This window comes from Hyla sarda, chromosome 11 (assembly GCF_029499605.1).
Source record: "Hyla sarda isolate aHylSar1 chromosome 11, aHylSar1.hap1, whole genome shotgun sequence".
Taxonomy (NCBI): domain Eukaryota; kingdom Metazoa; phylum Chordata; class Amphibia; order Anura; family Hylidae; genus Hyla; species Hyla sarda.
The window spans coordinates 6,250,460-6,275,118 of NC_079199.1; the positions used below are offsets into that span (position 1 = coordinate 6,250,460).

The 24,659-nt window shown below is 43.1% G+C and overlaps 1 protein-coding gene across 5 annotated transcripts in view; it reads left to right on the forward strand.

The window, feature by feature from the left end:
• The window catches only part of UNC79 (unc-79 homolog, NALCN channel complex subunit), a 173,373-nt gene that overhangs the window by 44,501 nt on the left and 104,213 nt on the right, over positions 1 to 24,659 (forward strand). For 4 of the 5 annotated variants that reach the window (XM_056544994.1, XM_056544993.1, XM_056544995.1 and 1 more), the window contains exons 4-9: positions 9,141 to 9,311; positions 18,757 to 18,852; positions 20,753 to 20,808; positions 21,984 to 22,113; positions 23,392 to 23,456; positions 23,794 to 23,882. In XM_056544994.1, the coding sequence (XP_056400969.1) occupies positions 9,141 to 9,311; positions 18,757 to 18,852; positions 20,753 to 20,808; positions 21,984 to 22,113; positions 23,392 to 23,456; positions 23,794 to 23,882 (607 nt within the window). Of the gene's footprint in view, positions 1 to 9,140; positions 9,312 to 18,756; positions 18,853 to 20,752; positions 20,809 to 21,983; positions 22,114 to 23,391; positions 23,457 to 23,793; positions 23,883 to 24,659 lie in introns of those variants that run through there. The other variant, XM_056544997.1, reaches the window with a different exon arrangement.

Below are 24,659 nucleotides of genomic sequence, written 5' to 3' on the forward strand. Positions count from 1 at the left end.
ATATAATGTGAGGGGTGGAGTCACTTATGGGATATACTGTATATATAATGTGAGGGGTGGAGTCACTTATGGGAGATACTGTATATATAATGTGAGGGGTGGAGTCACTTATGGGAGATACTGTATATATAACGTGAGGGGTGGAGTCACTTATGGGATATACTGTATATATAATGTGAGGGGTTGAGTCACTTATGGTATATACTGTATATATAATGTGAGAGTGGAGTAACTTATGGGATATACTGTATATATAATGTGAGGGGAGGACTCACTTATGGGATATACTGTATATATAATGTGAGGGGTGGAATCACTTATGGGATATACTGTATATATAATGTGAGGGGTGGAGTCACTTATAGGATAAACTGTATATATAATGTGAGGGGTGGAGTCACTTATGGGAGATACTGTATATATAATGTGAGGGGTGGAGTCACTTATGGGATATACTGTATATAAAGTGAGGGGTGGAGTCACTTATGGGATATACTGTATATAATGTGAGGGGTGGAGTCACTTATGGGATATACTGTATATAATGTGAGGGGTGGACTCACTTATGGGATATACTGTATATATAATGTGAGGGGTGGAGTCACTTATGGGATATACTGTATATATAATGTGAGGGGTGGACTCGCTTATGGGATATACTGTATATATAATGTGAGGGGTGGACTCTCTTATTGAATATACTGTATATATAATGTGAGGGGTGGACTCACTTATGGGATATACTGTATATATAATGTGAGGGGTGGACTCACTTATGGGATATACTGTATATAATGTGAGGGGTGGAGTCACTTATGGGGTATACTGTATATAATGTGAGGGGTGGAGTCACTTATGGGAGATACTGTATATATAATGTGAGGGGTGGACTCACTTATGGGAGATACTGTATATAATGTGAGGGGTGGAGTCACTTATGGGGTATACTGTATATAATGTGAGGGGTGGAGTCACTTATGGGGTATACTGTATAGAATGTGAGGGGTGGACTCACTTATGGGATATACTGTATATAATGTGAGGGGTGGATTCACTTATGGGATATACTGTATATAATGTGAGGGGTGGAGTCACTTATGGGATATACTGTATATATAATGTTAGGGGTGGACTCACTTATGGTATATACTGTATATATAATGTGAGGGGTGGAGTCACTTATGGGAGATACTGTATATATATAATGTGAGGGGTGGAGTCACTTATGGGATATACTGTATATATAATGTGAGGGGTGGACTCGCTTATGGGATATACTGTATATATAATGTGAGGGGTGGAGTCACTTACGGGAAATACTGTATATATATATATATATATATAATGTGAGGGTGGAGTCACTTATGGGATATACTGTATATATAATGTGAGGGGTGGACTCACTTTTGAGATATACTGTATATATAATGTGAGGGGTGGAGTCACTTATGGGATATACTGTATATATAATGTGAGGGGTGGAGTCACTTATGGGAGATACTGTATATAATGTGAGGGGTGGAGTCACTTATGGGATATACTGTATATATAATGTGAGGGGTGGAGTCACTTATGGGATATACTGTATATAATGTGAGGGGTGGAAACACTTATGGGATATACTGTATATATAATGTGAGGGGTGGAGTCACTTATGGGAGATACTGTATATAATGTGAGGGGTGGACTCACTTATGGGATATACTGTATATAATGTGAGGGGTGGAGTCACTTATGGGATATACTGTATATATAATGTGAGGGGTGGACTCACTTATGGGATATACTGTATATATAATGTGAGGGGTGGAGTCACTTATGGGATATACTGTATATAATGTGAGGGGTGGAGTCACTTATGGGAGATACTGTATATAATGTGAGGGGTGGAGTCACTTATGGGATATACTGTATATATAATGTGAGGGGTGGAGTCACTTATGGGATATACTGTGTATATAATGTGAGGGGTGGACTCACTTATGGGATATACTGTATATAATGTGAGGGGTGGAGTCACTTATGGGATATACTGTATATATAATGTGAGGGGTGGAGTCACTTATGGGATATACTGTATATATAATGTGAGGGGTGGAGTCACTTATGGGATATACTGTATATATAATGTGAGGGGGGGAGTCACTTATGGGATATACTGTATATATAATGTGAGGGGTGGACTCACTTATGGGAGATACTGTATATATAATGTGAGGGGTGGAGTCACTTATGGGATATACTGTATATAATGTGAGGGGTGGAGTCACTTATGGGATATACTGTATATATAATGTGAGGGGTGGAGTCACTTATGGGAGATACTGTATATATAATATGAGGGGTGGACTCACTTATGGGATATACTGTATATAATGTGAGGGATGGACTCACTTATGGGATATACTGTATATATAATGTGAGGGGTGGAGTCACTTATGGGATATACTGTATATATAATGTGAGGGGTGGAGTCACTTATGGGATATGCTGTATATATAATATGAGGAGTGGAGTCACTTATGGGATATACTGTATATAATGTGAGGGGTGGAGTCACTTATGGGATATACTGTATATATAATGTGAGGGGTGGACTCACTTATGGGAGATACTGTATATATAATGTGAGGGGTGGAGTCACTTATGGGATATGCTGTATATATAATATGAGGAGTGGAGTCACTTATGGGATATACTGTATATAATGTGAGGGGTGGAGTCACTTATGGGATATACTGTATATATAATGTGAGGGGTGGACTCACTTATGGGATATACTGTATATAATGTGAGGGGTGGAGTCACTTATGGGATATACTGTATATATAATATGAGGGGTGGAATCACTTATGGGATATACTGTATATATAATGTGAGGGGTGGAGTCACTTATGGGATATACTGTATATAATGTGAGGGGTGGACTCACTTATGGGATATACTGTATATATATAATGTGAGGGGTGGAGTCACTTATGGGATATACTGTATATAATGTGAGGGGTGGAGTCACTTATGGGATATACTGTATATATATATAATGTGAGGGGTGGAGTCACTTATGGGATATACTGTATATATAATGTGAGGGGTGGAGTCACTTATGGGAGATACTGTATATATAATGTGAGGGGTGGACTCACTTATGGGATATACTGTATATAATGTGAGGGGTGGAGTCACTTATGGAATATACTGTATATATAATGTGAGGGGAGGACTCACTTATGGGATATACTGTATATATAATGTGAGGGGTGGAGTCACTTATGGGAGATATTGTTTATATAATGTGAGGGGTGGAGTCACTTATAGGATATACTGTATATATAATGTGAGGGGTGGAGTCACTTATAGGATATACTGTATATATAATGTGAGGGGTGGACTCACTTATGGGATATACTGTATATATAATGTGAGGGGTGGACTCACTTATGGGATATACTGTATATATAATGTGAGGGGTGGAGTCACTTATGGGAGATACTGTATATAATGTGAGGGGTGGAGTCACTTATGGGAGATACTGTATATAATGTGAGGGGTGGAGTCACTTATGGGAGATACTGTATATAATGTGAGGGGTGGAGTCACTTATGGGATATACTGTATATAATGTGAGGGGTGGAGTCACTTATGGGATATACTGTATATAATGTGAGGGGTGGACTCTCTTATGGGATATACTGTATATATAATGTGAGGGGTGGACTCACTTATGGGAGATACTGTATATATAATGTGAGGGGTGGACTCACTTATGGGATATACTGTATATATAATGTGAGGGGTGGAGACACTCATGGGATATACTGTATATATAATGTGAGGGGTGGAGTCACTTATGGGATATACTGTATATATAATGTGAGGGGTGGAGTCAGTTATGGGAGATACTGTATATATAATGTGAGGGGTGGACTCACTTATGGGAGATACTGTATATATAATGTGAGGGGTGGACTCACTTATGGGATATACTGTATATATAATGTGAGGGGTGGAGACACTCATGGGATATACTGTATATATAATGTGAGGGGTGGACTCACTTATGGGATATATTGTATATATAATGTGAGGGGTGGAGACACTCATGGGATATACTGTATATATAATGTGAGGGGTGGACTCACTTATGGGATATACTGTATATATAATGTGAGGGGTGGACTCACTTATGGGATATACTGTATATATAATGTGAGGGGTGGAGTCACTTATGGGAGATACTGTATATATAATGTGAGGGGTGGAGTCACTTATAGGATATACTGTATATATAATGTGAGGGGTGGACTCTCTTATGGGATATACTATATATATAATGTGAGGGGTGGAGTCACTTATGGGATATACTGTATATAATGTGAGGGGTGGAGTCACTTAGGGGATATACTTTTTATAATGTGAGGGGTGGAGTCATTTATGGGATATACTGTTTATAATGTGAGGGGTGGAGTCACTTATGGGAGATACTGTATATATAATGTGAGGGGTGGAGTCACTTATGGGATATATTGTATATATAATGTGAGGGGTGGAGTCACTTATGGGATATACTGTATATATAATGTGAGGGGTGGAGTCACTTATGGAATATACTGTATATATAATGTGAGGGGTGGACTCACTTATGGGATATACTGTATATATAATATGAGGGGTGGAGTCACTTATGGGATATACTGTATATATAATATGAGGGGTGGAGTCACTTATGGGATATACTGTATATATAATGTGAGGGGTGGAGTCACTTATGGGATATACTGTATATATAATGTGAGGGGTGGACTCACTTATGGGATATACTGTATATATAATGTGAGGGGTGGACTCACTTATGGGAGATACTGTATATATAATGTGAGGGGTGGAGTCACTTATGGGATATACTGTATATATAATATGAGGGGTGGAGTCACTTATGGGATATACTGTATATAATGTGAGGGGTGGACTCACTTATGGGATATACTGTATATATAATGTGAGGGGTGGAGTCACTTATGGGATATACTGTATATAATGTGAGGGGTGGACTCACTTATGGTAGATACTGTAGATAGTCATGGCCATAAATGTTGGCACTAGAGATGAGCAAACTTACAGTAAATTCGATTCGTCACGAACTTCTCGGCTCGGCAGTTGATAACTTATCCTGCGTAAATTAGTTCAGCTTTCAGGTGCTCCGGTGGGCTGGAAAAGGTGGATACAGTCCTAGGAAAGAGTCTCCTAGGACTGTATCCACCTTTCCCAGCCCACCGGAGCACCTGAAAGCTGAAATAATTTATGCAGGAAAAGTTTGTGACAAATCGAATTTACTGTAAGTTCGCTCATCTCTAGTTGTCCCCCCTGAAATGTTTCTATAAAATGAAGTATTCCTCGCAGGAAAGGATTGCAGTAACACAGGTTTTGCTATACACATGTTTATTCCCTTTGTGTGTATTGGAACTAAACCAAAAAAGGAGGAAAAAAAGCAAATTGGACATAATGTCACCAAACTCCAAAAATGGGCTGGACAAAATTATTGGCACCTTAACTTAATATTTGGTTGCACACCCTTTGGAAACAATAAGTGAAATCAGTGTCTTCCTATAAGCATCAATAAGCTTCTTACACCTCTCAGCCGGAATGTTGGACCACTCTTCCTATAAGCATCAATAAGCTTCTTACACCTCTCAGCCGGAATGTTGGACCACTCTTCCTATAACCATCAATAAGCTTCTTACACCTCTCAGCCGGAATGTTGGACCACTCTTCCTATAACATCAATAAGCTCCTTACACCTCTCAGTCGGAATGTTGGACCACTCTTCCTATAACCATCAATAAGCTTCTTACACCTCTCAGCCGGAATGTTGGACCACTCTTCCTATAACATCAATAAGCTTCTTACACCTCTCAGCCGGAATGTTGGACCACTCTTCCTATAACCATCAATAAGCTTCTTACACCTCTCAGCCGGAATGTTGGACCACTCTTCCTATAAGCATCAATAAGCTTCTTACACCTCTCAGCCGGGATGTTGGACCACTCTTCCTATAACCATCAATAAGCTTCTTACACCTCTCAGCCGGAATGTTGGACCACTCTTCCTATTAGCATCAATAAGCTTCTTACACCTCTCAGCCGGAATGTTGGACCACTCTACCTATAACCATCAATAAGCTTCTTACACCTCTCAGCCGGAATGTTGGACCACTCTTCCTATAAGCATCAATAAGCTTCTTACACCTCTCAGCCGGGATGTTGGACCACTCTTCCTATAACCATCAATAAGCTTCTTACACCTCTCAGCCGTAATGTTGGACCATTCATCCTATAAGCATCAATAAGCTTCTTACACCTCTCAGCCGGAATGTTGGACCACTCTTCCTATAAGCATCAATAAGCTTCTTACACCTCTCAGCCGGGATGTTGGACCACTCTTCCTTTACAAACTGCTCCAGGTCTCTTATTGGAAGGCGCCTTTTCCCAACAGTAATTATAAGATCTCTCCACAGGTGATCAATGGGATTTAGATCTGGACTCATTGCTGACACTTCAGAACTCTCCAGCACTTTGTTGTCATCCATTTCTGGGGCTTTTTGACGTATGTTTGGGGTCATTGTCCTGCTGGAAGACCCAAGATCTCGGACACAAACCCAGCTTTCTGACACTGGGCTGTACAGTGCGACCCAAAATCCATTGGTAATCCTCAGATTTCATGATGTCTTGTACACATTCAAGGCCCCCAGTGCCAGAGGCAGCAAAACAACCCAAAACATCACTGACCTCCCCCATATCTCACTGTAGGTGCTGTGTTCTTTTCTTTGTAGGCCTCATTCCATTTTCGGTAAACAGTAGAATGATGGGCTTTACCAAAAAGATCTATCCTGGTCTCATCTGTCCACAAGACGTTTTCCCAGAAGGATTTTGGTTACTCAAGTTCATTTTGGCAATATGTAGTCTTGCTTTTTTATGTCTGTGTCAGCAGTGGGGTCCTCCTGGGTCTCCTCCATAGTGGGGTCCTCCTGGGTCTCCTCCATAGTGTGGTCCTCCTGGGTCTCCTCCATAGTGGGGTCCTGCTGGGTCTCCTCCATAGTGGGGTCCTCTCGGGTCTCCTCCATAGTGGGGTCCTCCCGGGTCTCCTCCATAGTGGGTTTCTCATGGGTCTCCTCCATAGTGGGGTCCTCCTGGGTCTCCTCCATAGTGGGGTCCTCCCGGGTCTGCTCCATAGTAGGGTCCTCCTGGGTCTCCTCCATAGTGGGGTCCTCCTGGGTCTCCTCCATAGTGGGGTCCTCCTGGGTCTCCTCCACAGTGGGGACCTCCTGGGTCTCCTCCATAGTGGGGTCCTCCTGGGTCTCTTCCATAGTGGGGTATTCCTGGGTCTCCTCCATAGTGGGGTCCTCCTGGGTCTCCTCCATAGTGGGATCCTCCTGGGTCTCCTCCATAGTGGGGTCCTCCTGGGTCTCCTCCATAGTGGGGTCCTCCTGGGTCTCCTCCATAGTGGGGTCCTCCTGGGTCTCCTCCATAGTGGGGTCCTCCTGGGTCTCCTCCATAGTGGGGTCCTCCTGGGTCTCCTCCATAGTGGGGTCCTCCTGGGTCTCCTCCATAGCGGGGTCCTCCTGGGTCTCCTCCATAGTGGGGTCCTCCCGGGTCTGCTCCATAGTGGGGTCCTCCTGGGTCTCCTCCATAGTGGGGTCCTCCTGGGTCTCCTCCATAGTGCGGTCCTCCTGGGTCTCCTCCATAGTGGGGTCCTCCTGGGTCTCTTCCATAGTGGGGTCCTCCTGGGTCTCCTCCATAGCGTTTCATTTCATATAAATGTGGACGGATAGTTCGCGCTGACACTGATGCTCCCTGAGTCTGCAGGACAGCTTGAATATCTTTGGAACTTGTTTGGGGCTGCTTATCCACCATCCGGACTATCCTCCGTTGACACCTTTCATCAATTTTTCTCTTCCGTCCACATCCAGGGAGATTATCTACAGGGCCATGGGGTGTAAACTTCTTGATAATGTTGCGCACTGTGGACAAAGACAAATCTAGATCTCTGGAGATGGACGTGTAACCTGGAGATGGTTGATATTTTTCCACAATTTTGGTTCTCAAGTCCTCAGACAGTTCCCTTCTCCTCTTTCTGTTGTCCATGCTTAGTGGGGCACACACAGACACACAATGCAAAGACTAAGTGAACTTCTCTCCTTTTTACCTGCTTATCAGGTGGGATTTTTATATTTCCCACACCTGTTACTTGCCCCAGGTGAGTATAAAGGAACATCACATGCTTGAAACAATATTATTTATCCACAATTTTGAAAGGGGCCAATAATTTTGTCCAGACCATTTTTGGAGTTTGGTGACATTATGTCCAATTTGCTTTTTTTCCTTCCATTTTTTGGTTTAGTTCCAATACACACAAAGGGAATAAACATGTGTATAGCAAAACCTGTGTTACTGCAATCCTTTCCTGTGAGAAATACTTAATTTTCTTCAAAAATTTCAGGACTGCCAACATTTACGGCCATGGCTGTGTTCAGTAACCCCCCCGACATGCGATGGCCATCGCATTAACTGCTATCCGACAGCGCAAAATGCTTAAGCTGCTTAAGCATCCCGGACAGGTTCACTTACCTGCTCCGGGTCCACTTCGCGATCCTCCGGCGTCTTCTGCATCTTCTCCGGGGTCCGGGCCTCGCTTTCCGGCATTGTTATTACGTCATGCACACGCCGTCCCGGCGCAGCAACGTAATAACGTCACCAGAAAGCGAGGCCTGGACACCGGGGAAGATGCGGAAGAAGCCGGAGGATCCCGAAGAAGATGCCGGAGCAGCGGGACAGCATCGGGAGCCCCTGGGACAGCATCGGGAGCGGTGAGGACGCGGTCCGGAGCGGTGGGGACAGGTGAGTATTAAATGCACTTTTTACATTGCACGAATCCCTCAACATACGATGGATTCGACAAACGATGGGTCGTTTGGAACGAATTACCATCGTATGTTGAGCGACCACTGTATTATAATGAATGTTTTGTTACTTGAGAGACCCTGATTTGCGTTGATTTCTGGGGTGGAGCTCCCTCTTGTGGCAGGATAATTCTTCTGTATCCCGGTTATGTCACTAACCTTATATCTTGTTCCCGTTTTCCAGATCTGGGACAATCTATATTTTATACCACTGCTTGTCTCTTGCCCTTTCTGAGCGATGATATATTAAGCACTTTACCCTACACCATGATCTCCACCTTGGCCACATTCCCTCCCTTCCTACACAAGGACATCACGGAGTATCTCAGCACGTCCTTCTTACCCATGGCGATACGTAAGTAGACCACCCAGCGTTTACTTCTTCATCCATTGAGTTTTATTGTCTCCCTCAGTATAACAGGACACTGTATCTCAGAGGGTCCAAAGCCCCCTATTCCACATAATAAGTCCCTCAATTTTACTTGAATCCCCAGTTGTTTAATATGACAAGATAAAAAAAAGACTACTTCAGGTCTTAAAGGGGTACTCTGCTGGAAAACATATTTTTTTCTTTTAATCAACTGGTGCCAGAAAGTTAAACAGATTTGTAAATTACTTATATTTAAAAATCTTAACCCTTCCAGTACTTATCAGCTGTAGTATGCTCTACAGGAAGTTCGTTTTTTTTTTTTTTTTATTTCCTTTTAGTCTGACCATAGTTCTCTCTGCTGACACATCTGTCCATTTTAGGAACTTTCCAGAGTAGGATAAAATTCCCATAGAAACCTCTCCTGCTCTGGACAGTTCCTGACAAGGACAGAGGTGTCAGCAGAGAGCACTGTGGTCAGACAGAAAGGAAATAATAAAAAAACTTCTTGTAGGGCATACGGCAGCTGATAAGTACTGGAAGGGTGCAAATCGGTTACAAATCTGTTTAACTTTCTGGCATCAGTTGATTTAAGAATTTTTTTTCCAGCTAGACATCTTATTCCCTATCCAAAGGATAGGGGTAAGATGTCTGGTCGCGGGGGTCACACCGCTGGGGCAGTACCCCAGATATCCGGTGCACGGTACGAACTTCGCTCTGTGACGGATGACTGGCGATGCGGGGCGGAGGCTTGTGATGTCACAGTCATGCCCCCTCAATGCAAGTCTATAGGAGGGGGAGTGACAGATGCCACGCCCTCTCCCATAGACTTGCATTGAGGGGGCGTGACCATGACGTCACAAGCCTCCGCCCCGCATCGCCGGTCATCCGGCACGTGACGTCACAAGCCTAACACGTTTCACCCAACACTCTAAACGACTGCCGAATGCAGCACGGAGATCGTGGGGGTCCCCAGCAGCAGCCCCCCCCCCGCAATCAGACATCTTATCCCCTCTCTAAAGGGGGTATTCCGATTTCTAAAAATTATTTTTAGAATGTGCTGGGGGCTGCATGAAAATAATAGAAAGCATATACTCACCTACCTCACTCCCTCGGGGGACCCCCCTGTAAGTCTGAACGCTCTGGACACTACTCGTCTCGTCACTAAGGTGGGACACAGCCGCAGCCAGTGATTGGCTGAGCGGACCACCACTTGTAGCGGCTGGGGCGTTCTGACTATACACGCGGACCCCCTAGGAAGCAGGGTAGGCGAGTATATGTTTTCTACTATATTCATGCAGCCCCCAGCACATTAGGACATCATTTTTAGAAGCCAGAATACCCCTTATAAAGGTAATGTGTCATCAGGAAATGGCCTATAGTTTAAATCAAGTTTTTATACTAATCATATTTTCGAAAGAATTTTCGTTGTGGCCAACCCAAACTAATGTAGACGTTACCGTCAAGAAATAGCTTAGGGTTCTCTGAATACACAACATTTTACAGTTTCTTGATACGTCCTCCCTTTCCCAAGATATGAGGGGTTAAAGGAGTACTCCCGTGCCCCAGCTTTCTGAACATCCAGTTCAGAAGGCTTGGATCAGCGTCTGCGACGTCACGGCCCCGCCCCCTCCGAATGTTCAGGCTGGGGCACGGGTGTACCCCTTTAAAGTTTGTCTGACAATTCAGGGAATCAGTCAGATGGGCGTGAACTTACTTTTAATAATGGGAGTGACTATTAGCTGATGGGCGGGGTTATTCAGTCATCGTGTGTATATGTTGTACATTGAGGGGTGTGTCTTTCTAAAACACACCCCCCTCCTGACTGTATAACCCCATCCACCACCTGATAGTCACTCCTATTATTAATATTAAGTTTACGCCCATCTTACTGATTCCATGAATTGTTGGACTTCCTCTTTTGTTTGAGGATAAGGAGGAGGCTGCTGGAACGTGATCAGTACATCATTACAGTGAAAAGTTACACAAATAGAGAAGGCAATAGATGAAGCTCACAGCTCAGCCTCCCCTTCCTGTGTAAAGATCACAGAGCATGCCCCATAAAGTTTCCCATTCATGTAACTGTCTTGTGTCTATTGTTGTCTATATCCATGGGGCTTCCAGTAAGGCATAGCTCTCAATGCTGTTTAGGGGTGTATTCACACATACATTATCCTGCGCATTCTTGATGCTGCAGATTTTATGCTGCAGATTTCAGTGTAAGTCTGCAGCTTCAAATATGCAGCAACAAATATGCGCAGGATACTGTGCATGTCAATAGACTCTAAAGCAGTTTAGGCAAGTTGGCTGCCCTTATAATAATAATAAAAAAAGAACATGTTTCAGTATCTGTCTCTAATGGAAAATCTAGGCGATACAATCACATTAAAGGGGTACTTAGACTTTTAAGTTACTTTCTATTAAAAAAATCTATCTTAACCCTTCCAGTACTTATCAGCTGCTGTTTACTACAGAGGAAGTTGAGTTGTTCTTTTCAGTCTGACCACAGTGCTCTCTGCTGACACCTCTGTCCATGTCAGGAACTGTCCAGAGCAGGTAAGGTTTGCTATGGGGATTTGCTCCTACTCTGGACAGTTCCTGACATGGACAGAGGTGTCAGCAGAGAGCACTGTGGTCAGACTGAAAAGAACAACTCAACTACTTCTGTAGTAAAAAGCAGCTGATATGTACTGGAAGGGTTAAGATTTTTTAATAGAAGTAACTTAAAAGTCTAATGTCCAACAAAGAGAAAAAGAAAGCCGGCACTGGTGCAATAAATCTGCTGTGTGAACATGTGCTGAGGTGCAATAGTATGGATAAGTCCCAGAATAAAGGTATAAATGGTGGTGCTCAATCCACAATAGCTGTAGTATTCATGAAGCATATAGAGGCGGAGGCACTCACCGATGATAGCTATTTCGCGCAACTAGCGCTTCGTCAGACCACCTGATGAAGCGCTAGTTGCGCGAAATAGTTATCATCTCCTTGGCGTCCCATGTGTATGCACCTGCTGTTTTTATGCTGCTTTTGGAATAAAGTACAGTATTTTATTTTATCTTTGGTATATGCAAATATTGGGCTTAGGCCCCTTTCTTTCAGCCGTTGCGCCCCGTCAAGATTGGCCATTAAAGTATTATTTATTTTTGCTTTTAACAGCTGTTCTCGTGATGGGGCACAACGGGCAACAACAGGACCCGACGGCTCCCATTTACTATTATGGGGTCCGTCAGGCGCCGTTCTTTTTTGACCGGAATAACGGGAGAAAAAGATGGTGCAAGCAGTATATTCCCGTTATTCTCCATGGCGTCCATGATGGTGGCCGTGTCCTAAGAGCAGTGTGAGTCCTTCCGACATCTTCATGGTATTGCCTCCTCCCCTGTGCTGAACATCTGCAGAGTGGAGCGCCATTCTACAGGCATTACCATGAAGATCCCGGGCGGACCCCCCGTGTACCACGCTCCACATTTGCGTATACCAAAGACGGGAGGCACAGACATTGATCCCCATGTGCTGACACTGTATTTCTGGTCATCTGTAAAGTGAGGCTCCATCTTTGATCTATAGGAATCTATATATAATGTTTGTTCATTATGTTTTTGATGTTTTCTCTTTTTCCACTTTATCACAGTGTATGAAAAAAATCTTTTTTTTTTTTTTTTAAAGGGAATCAATCACCTGCCGCCAAAGTAATGGGATTAAAGGGGTACTCCGGTGGAAAACTTTTTTTTAAAATCAACTGGTGCCAGAAAGTTAAACAGATTTGTAAATTACTTCTATTAAAAATCTTAATCCTTTAGGGACTGTATACTACAGAGGAAATGCTTAGCTTTTTAGATTTCTCTGTCATGACCACAGTGCTCTCTGCTGACCTCTGCTGTCCATTTTTAGGAACTGTCCAGAGCAGCATATGTTTTCTATGAGGATTTTCTCCTGCTCAGCACAGTTCCTAAAATGGACAGCAGAGGTCAGCAGAGAGCACTGTGCTCGTGACATCAGAGAAATCTAAAAAGATAAGCATTTCCTCTGTAGTATACAGCCCCTAAAAAGTACTGGAAGGATTAAGATTTTTTAATAGAAGTAATTTACAAATCTTTTTAACTTTCTGGCACCAGTTGATTAAAAAAAAAAAGTTTTCCACGGGAGTACCCCTTTAAATCTATAAAACCTAAAAACCTAAACCACTGAGCCCCAACCTCTATGTCTCCAGCTGTTGTGAGACTAAAACTCCCATCAGCATTGGGATATGCATTGTATTTTATAGATGCCCAGACAGTTAAAGGGGTATTCCGGCCATAGACATCTTACCCCCTATCAACGCCCCCTTGTGAAGTCACACCACGCCCCCTTGTGAAGTCACACCACGCCCCCTTGTGAAGTCACGCCACTCCCCCTTGTGAAGTCAAGCCATGCCCCCTTGTGAAGTCACGCCACGCCCCCTTGTGAAGTCACGCCACGCCTCCTTGTGTAGTCACACCACGCCCCCTTGTAAAGTCACATCACGCCCCCTTGTGAAGTCACGCCACGCCCAATTATGAAGTCACGCCATGCCCCCTTGTGAAGTCACGCCACGTCCAATTGTGAAGTCACACCACGCCCCCTTGTGAAGTCACGCCACACCCAATTATGAAGTCACGCCATGCCCCCTTGTGAAGTCACGCCACGTCCAATTGTGAAGTCACACCACGCCCCCTTGTGACGTCACGCCATGCACCCTCGTGATGTCACACCCCCTCCATTCATGTCTATGGGAGGGGCCGTGACGGATGTCACGCCCCCTCCCATAGACATGAATGGAGGGAGCGTGGTGTGACTTCACATGGGGGCGTGGCATGACATCACGTCTCCAGTCCTGGAAACACAGAGGTTTCTGAGACTGGAGCAGCAGCCATGCATAGAATACGGGTGCTGCACGGAAATCCCCCATGATCAGACATCTTATCCCCTATCCTTTGGATAGGGGATAAGATGTCTATGGCCGGAATACCCCTTTAAGAGCGGGCAGTGCATGCTGGGAGTTGTAGTTTTGCAATAGCTGGAGGACCACAGGTTTGTGAACACTGCCCTCACCAATGCAAGACTCATTCTGGTTATGTCTATGAATTCCTTCTGTATCCATGTTATTCCCTGTAAGGCTATGTTCACGCGGTAAAATGTCCGTGCGGAATTCCACAGGAATAATTTGCACGGACATTCCGCTGCAGCAGAGTCCCATTGATTTTAAAGTGATTCTGCTGCACCGTTTACACAGTGGAATTTTTGCGGCAGGTGTTTCTGCCAATTTTGGCATCCACAAAAAGAATACACTTGTCTATTGTTTTTTGCAGATTTTGCTCAGAAATGCATTTCCGTCTATGAGGCGGCACATTTCCCAGGGGTCCTAGCGCCCGCCGGAATATTCAACTGTGCGAAATGTCCGCACATGTTTTCCGTGTGGACATTCCGCATATTTTACGCCATATGGACTGGACATGGCCTAAGTATGGATTATGTCATGTGGACCATGTCCCCTCCTATATACTGTGGTCCTATCAGTCTTGTGGCCCCTGAGATGACACCGACTTCAAGACTTCACCCCTAAGGAGCAAGCCGCCCGGATCCCGGAGAGAATACTGACATAAAGATTAAAGGGGTACTCCCCTGGAAAACATTTTTTTTTTTTTTTTATCAACTGGTGCGAGAAAGTTAAACAGATTTGTAAATTACCTCTATTTAAACATATTAATCTTTTCAGTACTTAAAGGGGTATTCCAGGACAAAACTTTTTTTTTATATATCAACTGGCTCCGGAAAATTAAACAGATTTGTAAATTACTTATATTAAAAAATCTTAATCCTTTCAATACTTATGAGCTTCTGAAGTTAAGGTTGTTCTTTTCTGTCTAAGTGCTCTCTGATGACACGTGTCTCGGGAAACGCCCAGTTTAGAAGAGGTTTGCTATGGGGATTTGCTTCTAAACTGGGCGTTTCCCAAGACAGGTGTCAGAGATCACTTAGACAGAAAAGAACAACCTTAACTTCAGAAGCTCATAAGTACTGAAAGGATTAAGATTTTTTAATAGAAGTAATTTACAAATCTGTTTAACTTTCTGGAGCCAGTTGATATATAAAAAAAAGATTTCTCCTGGATAACCCTTTTAACAGCTGCTGTATGCTCCAGAGGAAATTCTTTTCTTTTTGAATTTCCTTTCTGTCTGACCACAGTGCTCTCTACTGACACCTCTGTCCATGTCAGGAACTGTTCAGAGCAGCATAGGTTTGCTATGGGGATTTGCTCCTACTCTGGACAGTTCCTCAAATGGACAGAGGTGTCAGCAGAGAGCACTGTGGTCACACTGGCAAGAACTACACAACTTGCTATGGAGCATACAGCAGCTGATAAGTACTGGAAGGGTTAAGATTTTTAAATACAGTGATCCCTCAACTTACAATGGCCTCAACATACAATAGTTTCAACATACAATGGTCTATTCTGGACCATTGTAAATTGAAACCAGACTCGACATACAATGTACAGACAGTCCAGATCTGTGAAACGTGTCAATGGCTGGAAGAACCGACCAATCAGAATGGGCAATTTACTGGTAAAATCCCTGAATTACTGAAGTGTATGCACTGACTGGTGTCTTGTAGCGCCCCCTACAGTACAGGGAGGTATTACATGTTCTGTACTCTTTACCTGTATTACTGAAGTGTATGCACTGACTGATGTCTGGTAGCGCCCCCTACAGTACAAGGAGGTATTACATGTTCTGTACTCTTTACCTGTATTACTGAAGTGTATGCACTGACTGGTGTCTGGTAGCGCCCCCTACAGTACAGGGAGGTATTACATGTTCTGTACTCTTTACCTGTATTACTGAAGTGTATACACTGACTGGTGTCTGGTAGCGCCCCCTACAGTACAGGGAAGTATTACATGTTCTGTACTCTTTACCTGTATTACTGAAGTGTATACACTGACTGGTGTCTGGTAGCGCCCCCTACAGTACAGGGAAGTATTACATGTTCTGTACTCTTTACCTGTATTACTGAAGTGCATGCACTGACTGGTGTCTGGTAGCGCCCCCTACAGTACAGGGTGGTATTACATGTCCTGTATTCTTTACCTGTATTACTGAAGTGTATGCACTGACTGGTATCTGGTAGCGCCCCCTACAGTACAGGGAGGTATTACATGTTCTGTACTCTTTACCTGTATTACTGAAGTGTATGCACTGACTGGTGTCTGGTAGTGCCCCCTACAGTACAGGGAGGTATTACATGTTCTGTACTCTTTACCTGTATTACTGAAGTGTATGCATTGACTGGTGTCTGGTAGCGCCTTCTACAGTACAGGGAGGTATTACATGTTCTGTACTCTTTACCTGTACCAGGGTTACCTGCTCCTTTGGACACCAGGTGAGGGCGACTCCATGTTACTTTTTTGGGACACTGTGTACTGTACAAGACCCCGAAGAAGCTCCTGTCCTCTACATAGACCAGTGTTTTCCCAAGCAGGGTGCCCCCAGCTGTTGCAAAACTACAACTCCCAGCATGCCCGGACAGCCTTTGGCTGTCCGGGCCATGCTGGGAGTTGTAGTTTTGCAACAGCTGGAGGCTCCCTGCTTGGGAAACACTGACATAGACAGTGATAACAGCTCCGAGCAGATCTTTATTACTTTTATATATTTTATATATTTATATATATGATTTGCTTTATCTATATTAGTTATCTACTTATTTTTCTTTAAATTCTCACTTTTTTTTCAATTTTTGGATGACATTTTGGAGCTTCAGAATCAATTACCAGGTTTCCAGTTCTGGTCTCAACATACAATGGTTTCAACATACAATGGTCGTCCTGGGACCAATTAATATTGTAACTTGAGGGACCACTGTAGAAGTAATTTACAAATCTGTTTAACTTTCTGCCACCAGTTGATTTAAAAAAAAATATATATTTTCCAGCGGTGTACCCCTTTAAGTCTGAAATGTTATAGCATTGGATAAAAGTGACGCTCCACCTGGTGTTTTGGGCGTAAATGCAAAATCTAATTTGTTTATTTAGCTGTTTTTGGATGCATTCCCACCTGGCATGTCACGCTGCGCAAAATTTGCAGCAGCAGCGGGAAATACACTGCGTATTCCTCGCTCACTATACACACAAGACTTTCCGGCGGCAGCCCTACGCGTGTAGTGAGTTTTAGGGGCCGTGTGCCGGCGTGACTGTGACGCGCGGCTCCGCCTCCAAAACTCGCGGCACATATAGGGCTGCCGCCAGAAAGTCTTGTGTGTGTATAGTGAGCGAGGAATACGCAACGTATTTCCAGCTGCTGCTGCAAATTTTGCACAGCGTAAAATACGCTGCGTATACGCCAGGTGGGAACGCACTTTTTTGTTGTATTTTAGTTTTTTGGGCAGTGCTGCAAAAAAAAAAAAATAATAATAATTGTTTGGTGGAAACCGTCAGCAAGCAGGTTAGTTGTTCTTTTTGTAGCTTATGTGGAAATCTTAGTTTTGGTTTAAAGGGGTACTCCGCAGCTAGACATCTTATCCCCTATCCCGCAGCACCCGGCGTTCTAAACAAATGCTGGGTTCCTGCGGCAGTAGTCGTGATGTCATGGCCACGCCCCCCCCCATTAATGTCTATAGGAGGGGGTGTGAGGACCCAATTAATACTGTATCAATAAACCTGCATGTGGAAACAAACCCTTAGGCCATGTTCACACTACAGAATTTTCAAGCGGAATCTGGTAGAAAAATTCTACTTGGAAATTCAGCTGCAGCGGAGTCCTATTGTTTTCAATGGGATTCCGCTGCACAGTGCACATAGCGGAATTTTTGGGCGGTGCAAATATCTGCCATAAAAAAACCCTGATTCTGGCCTCCACCAAAAGGATTCAACTGTGTGGACATGGTCTTAAAGGGGTACTCCTGTGGAAAAGAACTACACAACTTCCCGTGGAACATACAGCAGCTGATAAGTACTGGAAGGATTAAGATTTTTATATAGAAGTCATTTACAAATCTGTAGAACTTTCTGGCATAAGTTGATTTGAAAACATTTTATTTCCTCCGGAGTACCCCTTTAATACACCTTTGTTTTCAAGTCTTTATCATTTTCAAGATCTCTGCTTGCTGTTTGTGAATAATAGTATTCTTGTTTACATCATTAGGGTAAAAAACACTGTCCTGGCCTATAGCTGCCCACAACCAGTGGGCCTCCAGCTATTGCAAAACTACAACTCCCAGCATGCCCGGACAGCCTAAGGCTGTCCGGGCTTGCTGGGAGTTGTAGTTTTGTAACAGCTGGAGGCACAATAGTTGGAAGACGCTGCCTTGAACAGTTAACAAGCAGCGATGTTATAAATGGATATAGCCACATGCCACCGCACAGTTGTATACAAGGGGTATACAAGAACGCCATACTGACTGTGTCCTTTATCCAATGCAGTGGGGTCTAGCAGGCGAGAGGGCGGCGTACCCGCTCATGTCAACCTGTCCGCCTCTTCCATGCTGATGATCGCAATGCAGTATACATCAAACCCGGGTAAGTCTCCTCCAAGAGACATAAAGGTGGGTGCCATAGTAAATGAACACACACCCCATGTACAACTATATTGCCATCTATCAAATGCAGATGTCTTTTTCCACTAAGTTTTCACAGGCTGTAATGAAAAATGAAGTAAAGCAGCTATTGCTGTGCCCCAATGCGTGTTTCGCTCCGGCTTCGTCAGGGTTACTGTATGGGGCAGCTTTACGTCCATTCAGTATAATATATGGCATAACCCATATCACTATATTGTTATGTATCAAATGCAGACGTCTTTTTCACTAAGTTTTCACAGGCTGTAATGAAAAATTAAGTAAAGCAGCTATTGCTGTGTCCCAATGCGTGTTTCGCTCCAGCTTCATCAGGGTTACTGTATGGGGCAGCATTACTTCCATTCAGTATAATATATGGCATAACCCATATCACTATATTGTTATGTATCAAATGCAGACGTCTTTTTCACTAAGTTTTCACAGGCTGTAATGATAAATGAAGAAAGCAGCTATTTCTGTGCCCCAATGTGTGTTTTGCTCCGGCTTCATCAGGGTTATTTCAAGGGGCAGCATTACTTTCATTGAGTATAATATTTGGCATAACCCATACCACTATATTGTTTCACCAAGTTTTTACAAGCTGTAATGATTAATTAAGTAAGCAGCTATCGCTGTGCCCCAATATGTGTTTCGCTCCGGCTTCACCAGGGTTATTTTAAGGGGCAGCATTACTTTAATTGAGTATAATATTTGGCATAACCCATACTACTATATAATTTCATCAAGTTTTTACACGCTGTAATTATAAATGAAGTAAAGCAGCTATTGTTGTGCTGCAGTGTGTGTTTTGTTCCGGCTTCGTCAGGGTTATTTTAAAGGGGTATTCCAGGAATCATAAAACAGGCCTTTTTTTCTTTCAAAGACCTTTCCCTGTTTGGGTGTGGTTCTGCAGCTCAGTTCCATTGAAGTAAATGGAGCCAAGTTGTAATACCACACCCAAACTGGAGACAAGGAGGGCGCTGTCTTTGAAAGAAAAAAAGGCCTGTTTTTTGATTCCTAAAATACCTCTTCAAGGGGCAGCATTAATTTCATTGAGTATAATATTTGGCATAAGGCGTACCACTATATTGTTTCACTAAGTTTTTACAGGCTGTGATGATAAATAAAGTAAAGCAGCTATTGCTGTGCCCCAATGCGTGTTTCGCTCCGGCTTTGTCAGGGTTATTTTAAGGGGCAGCATTACTTTCATTGAGTATAATATTTGGCATAACCAATACCACTATATTGTTTCACTAAGTTTTTAAAGGCTGTAATAATAAATGAAGTAAAGCAGCTATTGCTGTTCCCCAATGCGCGTTTTGCTCCGGATTCGTCAGGGTTATTATATGGAACAGCACAACTTTCATGGAACATAATATATGGCATAACCCTGGTGCTTGTTTAAACAACAATTCACTGCCAAATTGCCTATACATTAAAAAGTGAATGGCAAGTGCTAGGTACAAACTGCCATTTATCCCCCACACCCGACACGTTTTGCCAAGGGCTTCATCATGAGGTTTTGTGAAATATTTATATGGTATATATTTTTCAGAGACTTTTTTTAATTTGTTAATGCATTAGCATTTTTGAAAAAATATTGCATGTATATTATCCACTATAGGTGGTAGATTTTCATAACATTCTTATCCATTAATTCCTGTTGGATTGTGAACCCTAACCTGTATATATTTGTTTATAGTACGTTTCCTGTTCACCCTCTTATGCAATTTTATACATTGCTAATAACAGATGTCCTTTTTGTAAGATATATTTTGTGTTCAACGTAATTTTTTTGTAGGTTATATGCAGGACAGTTTGTGTCTTATTGATTCATGTCTTGTTTTCTGCCCGCTCTCACATAGTGTATCACTGCCAGCTTCTGGAGTGTCTCATGAAGTATAAGCAGGAGGTGTGGAAAGTAAGTAAGAAGCAGAAGGCTGACAGCCATGTGTAGATAGGAGAGATCTGCCAGAGGCCTGCTTTGTGCTTGGAGCTTAGATATATATATATACTTAAAGGGGTACTCCGCCACAAACATCTTATCTGCTATCTAAAGGATAGGGGATAAGATGTTAGATTGCGGGAGTCCCACCGCTGCCCCGTCTTTTGGCGCACGGAGCGAACTCGGCTCTGTGTCTGATGACTGGCGATGCGGCCGCCACGCCCACCTCCATTCACTTCTATGGGAGGAGACATGACGGCTACATCACGATAAAAGGGAATGGAGGGGGCGTGGCGTGACTTCACGAACGCGGAAGCTGCAAGCTGCCGGCACGGAGATTGTGGGGGTCACCAGCGGCGGGAACCCCGTGATCTAACATCTTATACCCTATCCTTTGGTTAGGGGATAAGATGTTTGTGGCGGAGTACCCCATTAAATAACAAATTCCCAGAAGATACCAGGGTAACAACTAATATAACAACAACCTTAAGGAAAACTCCCTAAAGGGGTACCCTAAACTAGGAACCCTCCCTATGAAAAGTAGCCTTTATTGATCAATTTAAAATATCTGAAAAAATCCAAAAACGAAATGTAATGTAAAATTACAAAACTAGGTGTCATGACCACACCAATGTTTTAATCCCAGCTATAGTTTAGCTTTGTGCTAGTATGGTAGAGATATTAGCTCATAAAGAATGTGCACTTTAATTGTACGGCTGTTCAGAGAGCTAACTTTCTATCCTGTAATAAGGAGCTAACTGAAGAAGCTGCTATTGAAATGTCAACCTAGCCAGTTTTCTGACGTTTCACTGGCACCCTAGCTTTATCAAAGGACTGATGGCTAATCAGTCCTTTGATAAAGCTGGGGTGCCAGCGAAATGTCAGAAAACTGTCTAGGTTGACATTTCAATCGCAGCTTCTCCAGTTAGCTCCTTATTGCATTTCATAGGGAGGGTTCCTAGTTTAGAGTATCCCTTTAGGGAGTTTTCCCTAAGGGAGCTTAGATACAATCTTGTATCTAATGTATCTAAAGTTTTCTTCAGTATTAGGTTTCCTCTCTAATGTCTGTCAGCCCAATTACAGCAAATACTCCAGTGGACATGGTGCTACTTCCCTTCTCCATCTAATATACTGGATTATTTTTTCCATAGGATTTACTATATGTCATTGCTTATGGACCCTCCCAAGTTAAACCACCAGCGGTACAAATGCTCTTTCATTACTGGCCTAATCTAAAACCTCCAGGGGCCATTAGTGAATATCGAGGATTACAGTATACAGGTAAGGGCGAAAATAATCTGCTATAATGATCCCCTACGTATGCCGCAAGTGAAGGGTGACAGCTACTAAGGGCTGCTACAGCCTACCATATATACCAGAGCAGGCTGCAATATTTATATGTGGAGAGTGTAATCCTGTGTAAAAGGAAAACAATGTAACCATCTTCATAAAATGCTGCATCACTGTGTACATACATTACATTACTTATCCTGTACTGATCCTGAGTTATATCCTGTATTATACTCCAGAGCTGTACTCACTATTCTGCTGGTGAGGTCACTGTGTACATACATTACATTACTTATCCTGTACTGATCCTGAGTTATATCCTATATTATACTCCAGAGCTGTACTCACTATTCTGCTGGTGAGGCTGGTGTACATACATTACATTACTTATCCTGTACTGATCCTGAGTTATATCCTGTATTATATTCCAGAGCTGTACTCACTATTCTGCTGGAGAGGTCACTGTGTACATACATTACATTACTTATCCTGTACTTATCCTTAGTTATATCCTGTATTATACTCCAGAGCTGTACTCACTATTCTGCTGGTGAGGTCACTGTGTACATACATTACATTACTTATCCTGTACTGATCCTGAGTTATATCCTGTATTATACCCCAGAGCTGTACTCACTATTCTGCTAGTGAGGTCACTGTGTACATACATTACATTACTTATCCTGTACTGATCCTGAGTTATATCCTGTATTATACTCCAGAGCTGTACTCACTATTCTGCTGGTGAGGTCACTGTGTACATACATTACTTATCCTGTACTGATCCTGAGTTACATCCTGTATTATACTCCAGAGCTGCACTCACTATTCTGCTGGTGAGGTCACTGTGTACATACATTACATTACTTATCCTGTACTGATCCTGAGTTATATCCTGTATTATACTCCATAACTGTACTCACTATTCTGCTGGTGAGGTCACTGTGTACATACATTACATTACTTATCCTGTACTGATCCTGAGTTATATCCTGTATTATACTCCAGCGCTGCACTCACTATTCTGCTGGTGGGGTCACTGTTTACATACATTACATTATACATATAATTACTGTACAAGCAGGGAATGCTGGAAGTTTTCAACTCTGAAACTGCAGAATAGTGAGTGCAGCTGTGAAGTATTATACATTTTGTATCTTGGGAATGATACATGCAGTATACAGGATTTTTTTGCAGAATATTTGGTTACATTTTGTATCTTTGTGGTCACATGAGGCTGTTGCAGTAAACAGTTTTTTCTCTTTTCAGCCTGGAATCCCATTCATTGTCAGCATATAGAGTGTCACAACGCCATCAACAAGCCAGCAGTGAAGGTATAGCGCCCCCTTTGTGTATAATATACTGAAGAAGTGGCCGTCAGTCAGATACAGCTGGGTACAATGATGCTATTTGCTGGATCCACTGTATCTGCCTGTTTATCCAGTTGTGCATGTAATGTACTTTTGCTACCACTAGATGTCACCAGGAGACTGTGTAACACAGTGTTTCGCAACCAGGGTGCCTCCAGCTGTTGCAAAACTACAACTCCCAGCATGCCCGGACAGCCGAAGGCTGTCCGGGCATGCTGGGAGTTGTAGTTTTGAAACAGCTGGAGGCACCCTGGTTGCGAAACACTGGTGTAACATGACATCCATTCTTCTCCCACTACAGATGTGTATTGATGCCGGCCTGTCAGTGGCCCTGGGGGACAAGCCGCCCCCATTGTACCTGTGTGAGGAGTGCAGCCAAAGAATCACAGGGTGAGTAGCTGAATATAGGAAAGAACATCATGGTGGCTCAGTGGTCAGCACTGTTACCCTGCAGCGCTGGGGTTCTAGGCCCAAGGACAACATCTGCAAGGAGTTTGTATGTTTACCCCATGTTTGCATGGGTTTCCTCCCACACTCCAAAATATACTGATAGGGGAATTTAGATTGTTAGTCCCAGTGGGGACAGGGACCAATTTAAATGGGCATTCTCATAAAAAAAATGTTTGATAAATAAAAAATATGTCTAATGTACTTTATGGTTTATTTGTATTTAAAAAAGCTGCCACTAGGTGTCTCCCTACTTGTCCAAAGCACATTCCCCCCCCCCCATCTCTTGCACAGACTTTGGACTCCTGCTGGTCTGGCAGAAGTCCCAAATCAGGAAATGCTGAGGGTGGAGGGTGCAGCCTTATCCAATCATAGCTCATCTCACACTGAACTGCTCTGGGCTGTGTGTAGCAGAGTGAGGGAGGAAGTTCTCCCCTGTATGGCTTCAGATGATGTCACACCTGCTGGGGAACGCCCCTTCCCAGTCTGTGAATCTGACTGAGACTGAGCAGAAAATACAGAACAATATCAAGGTAGAAAACTAAAAATAATAAAATTAAAGGCCGGGGGTGGTTTATCATGATGGGGGCAGTGACCTGGGGGGATTATAACATTTAACAAGATCATGACAGGTACTCTTTAAATGAACAGTGCTGCGGAATCTGTGTGCGCTATATAAAGAAAGAATAATAAAAATAATAATAATTATCATTGTTATAC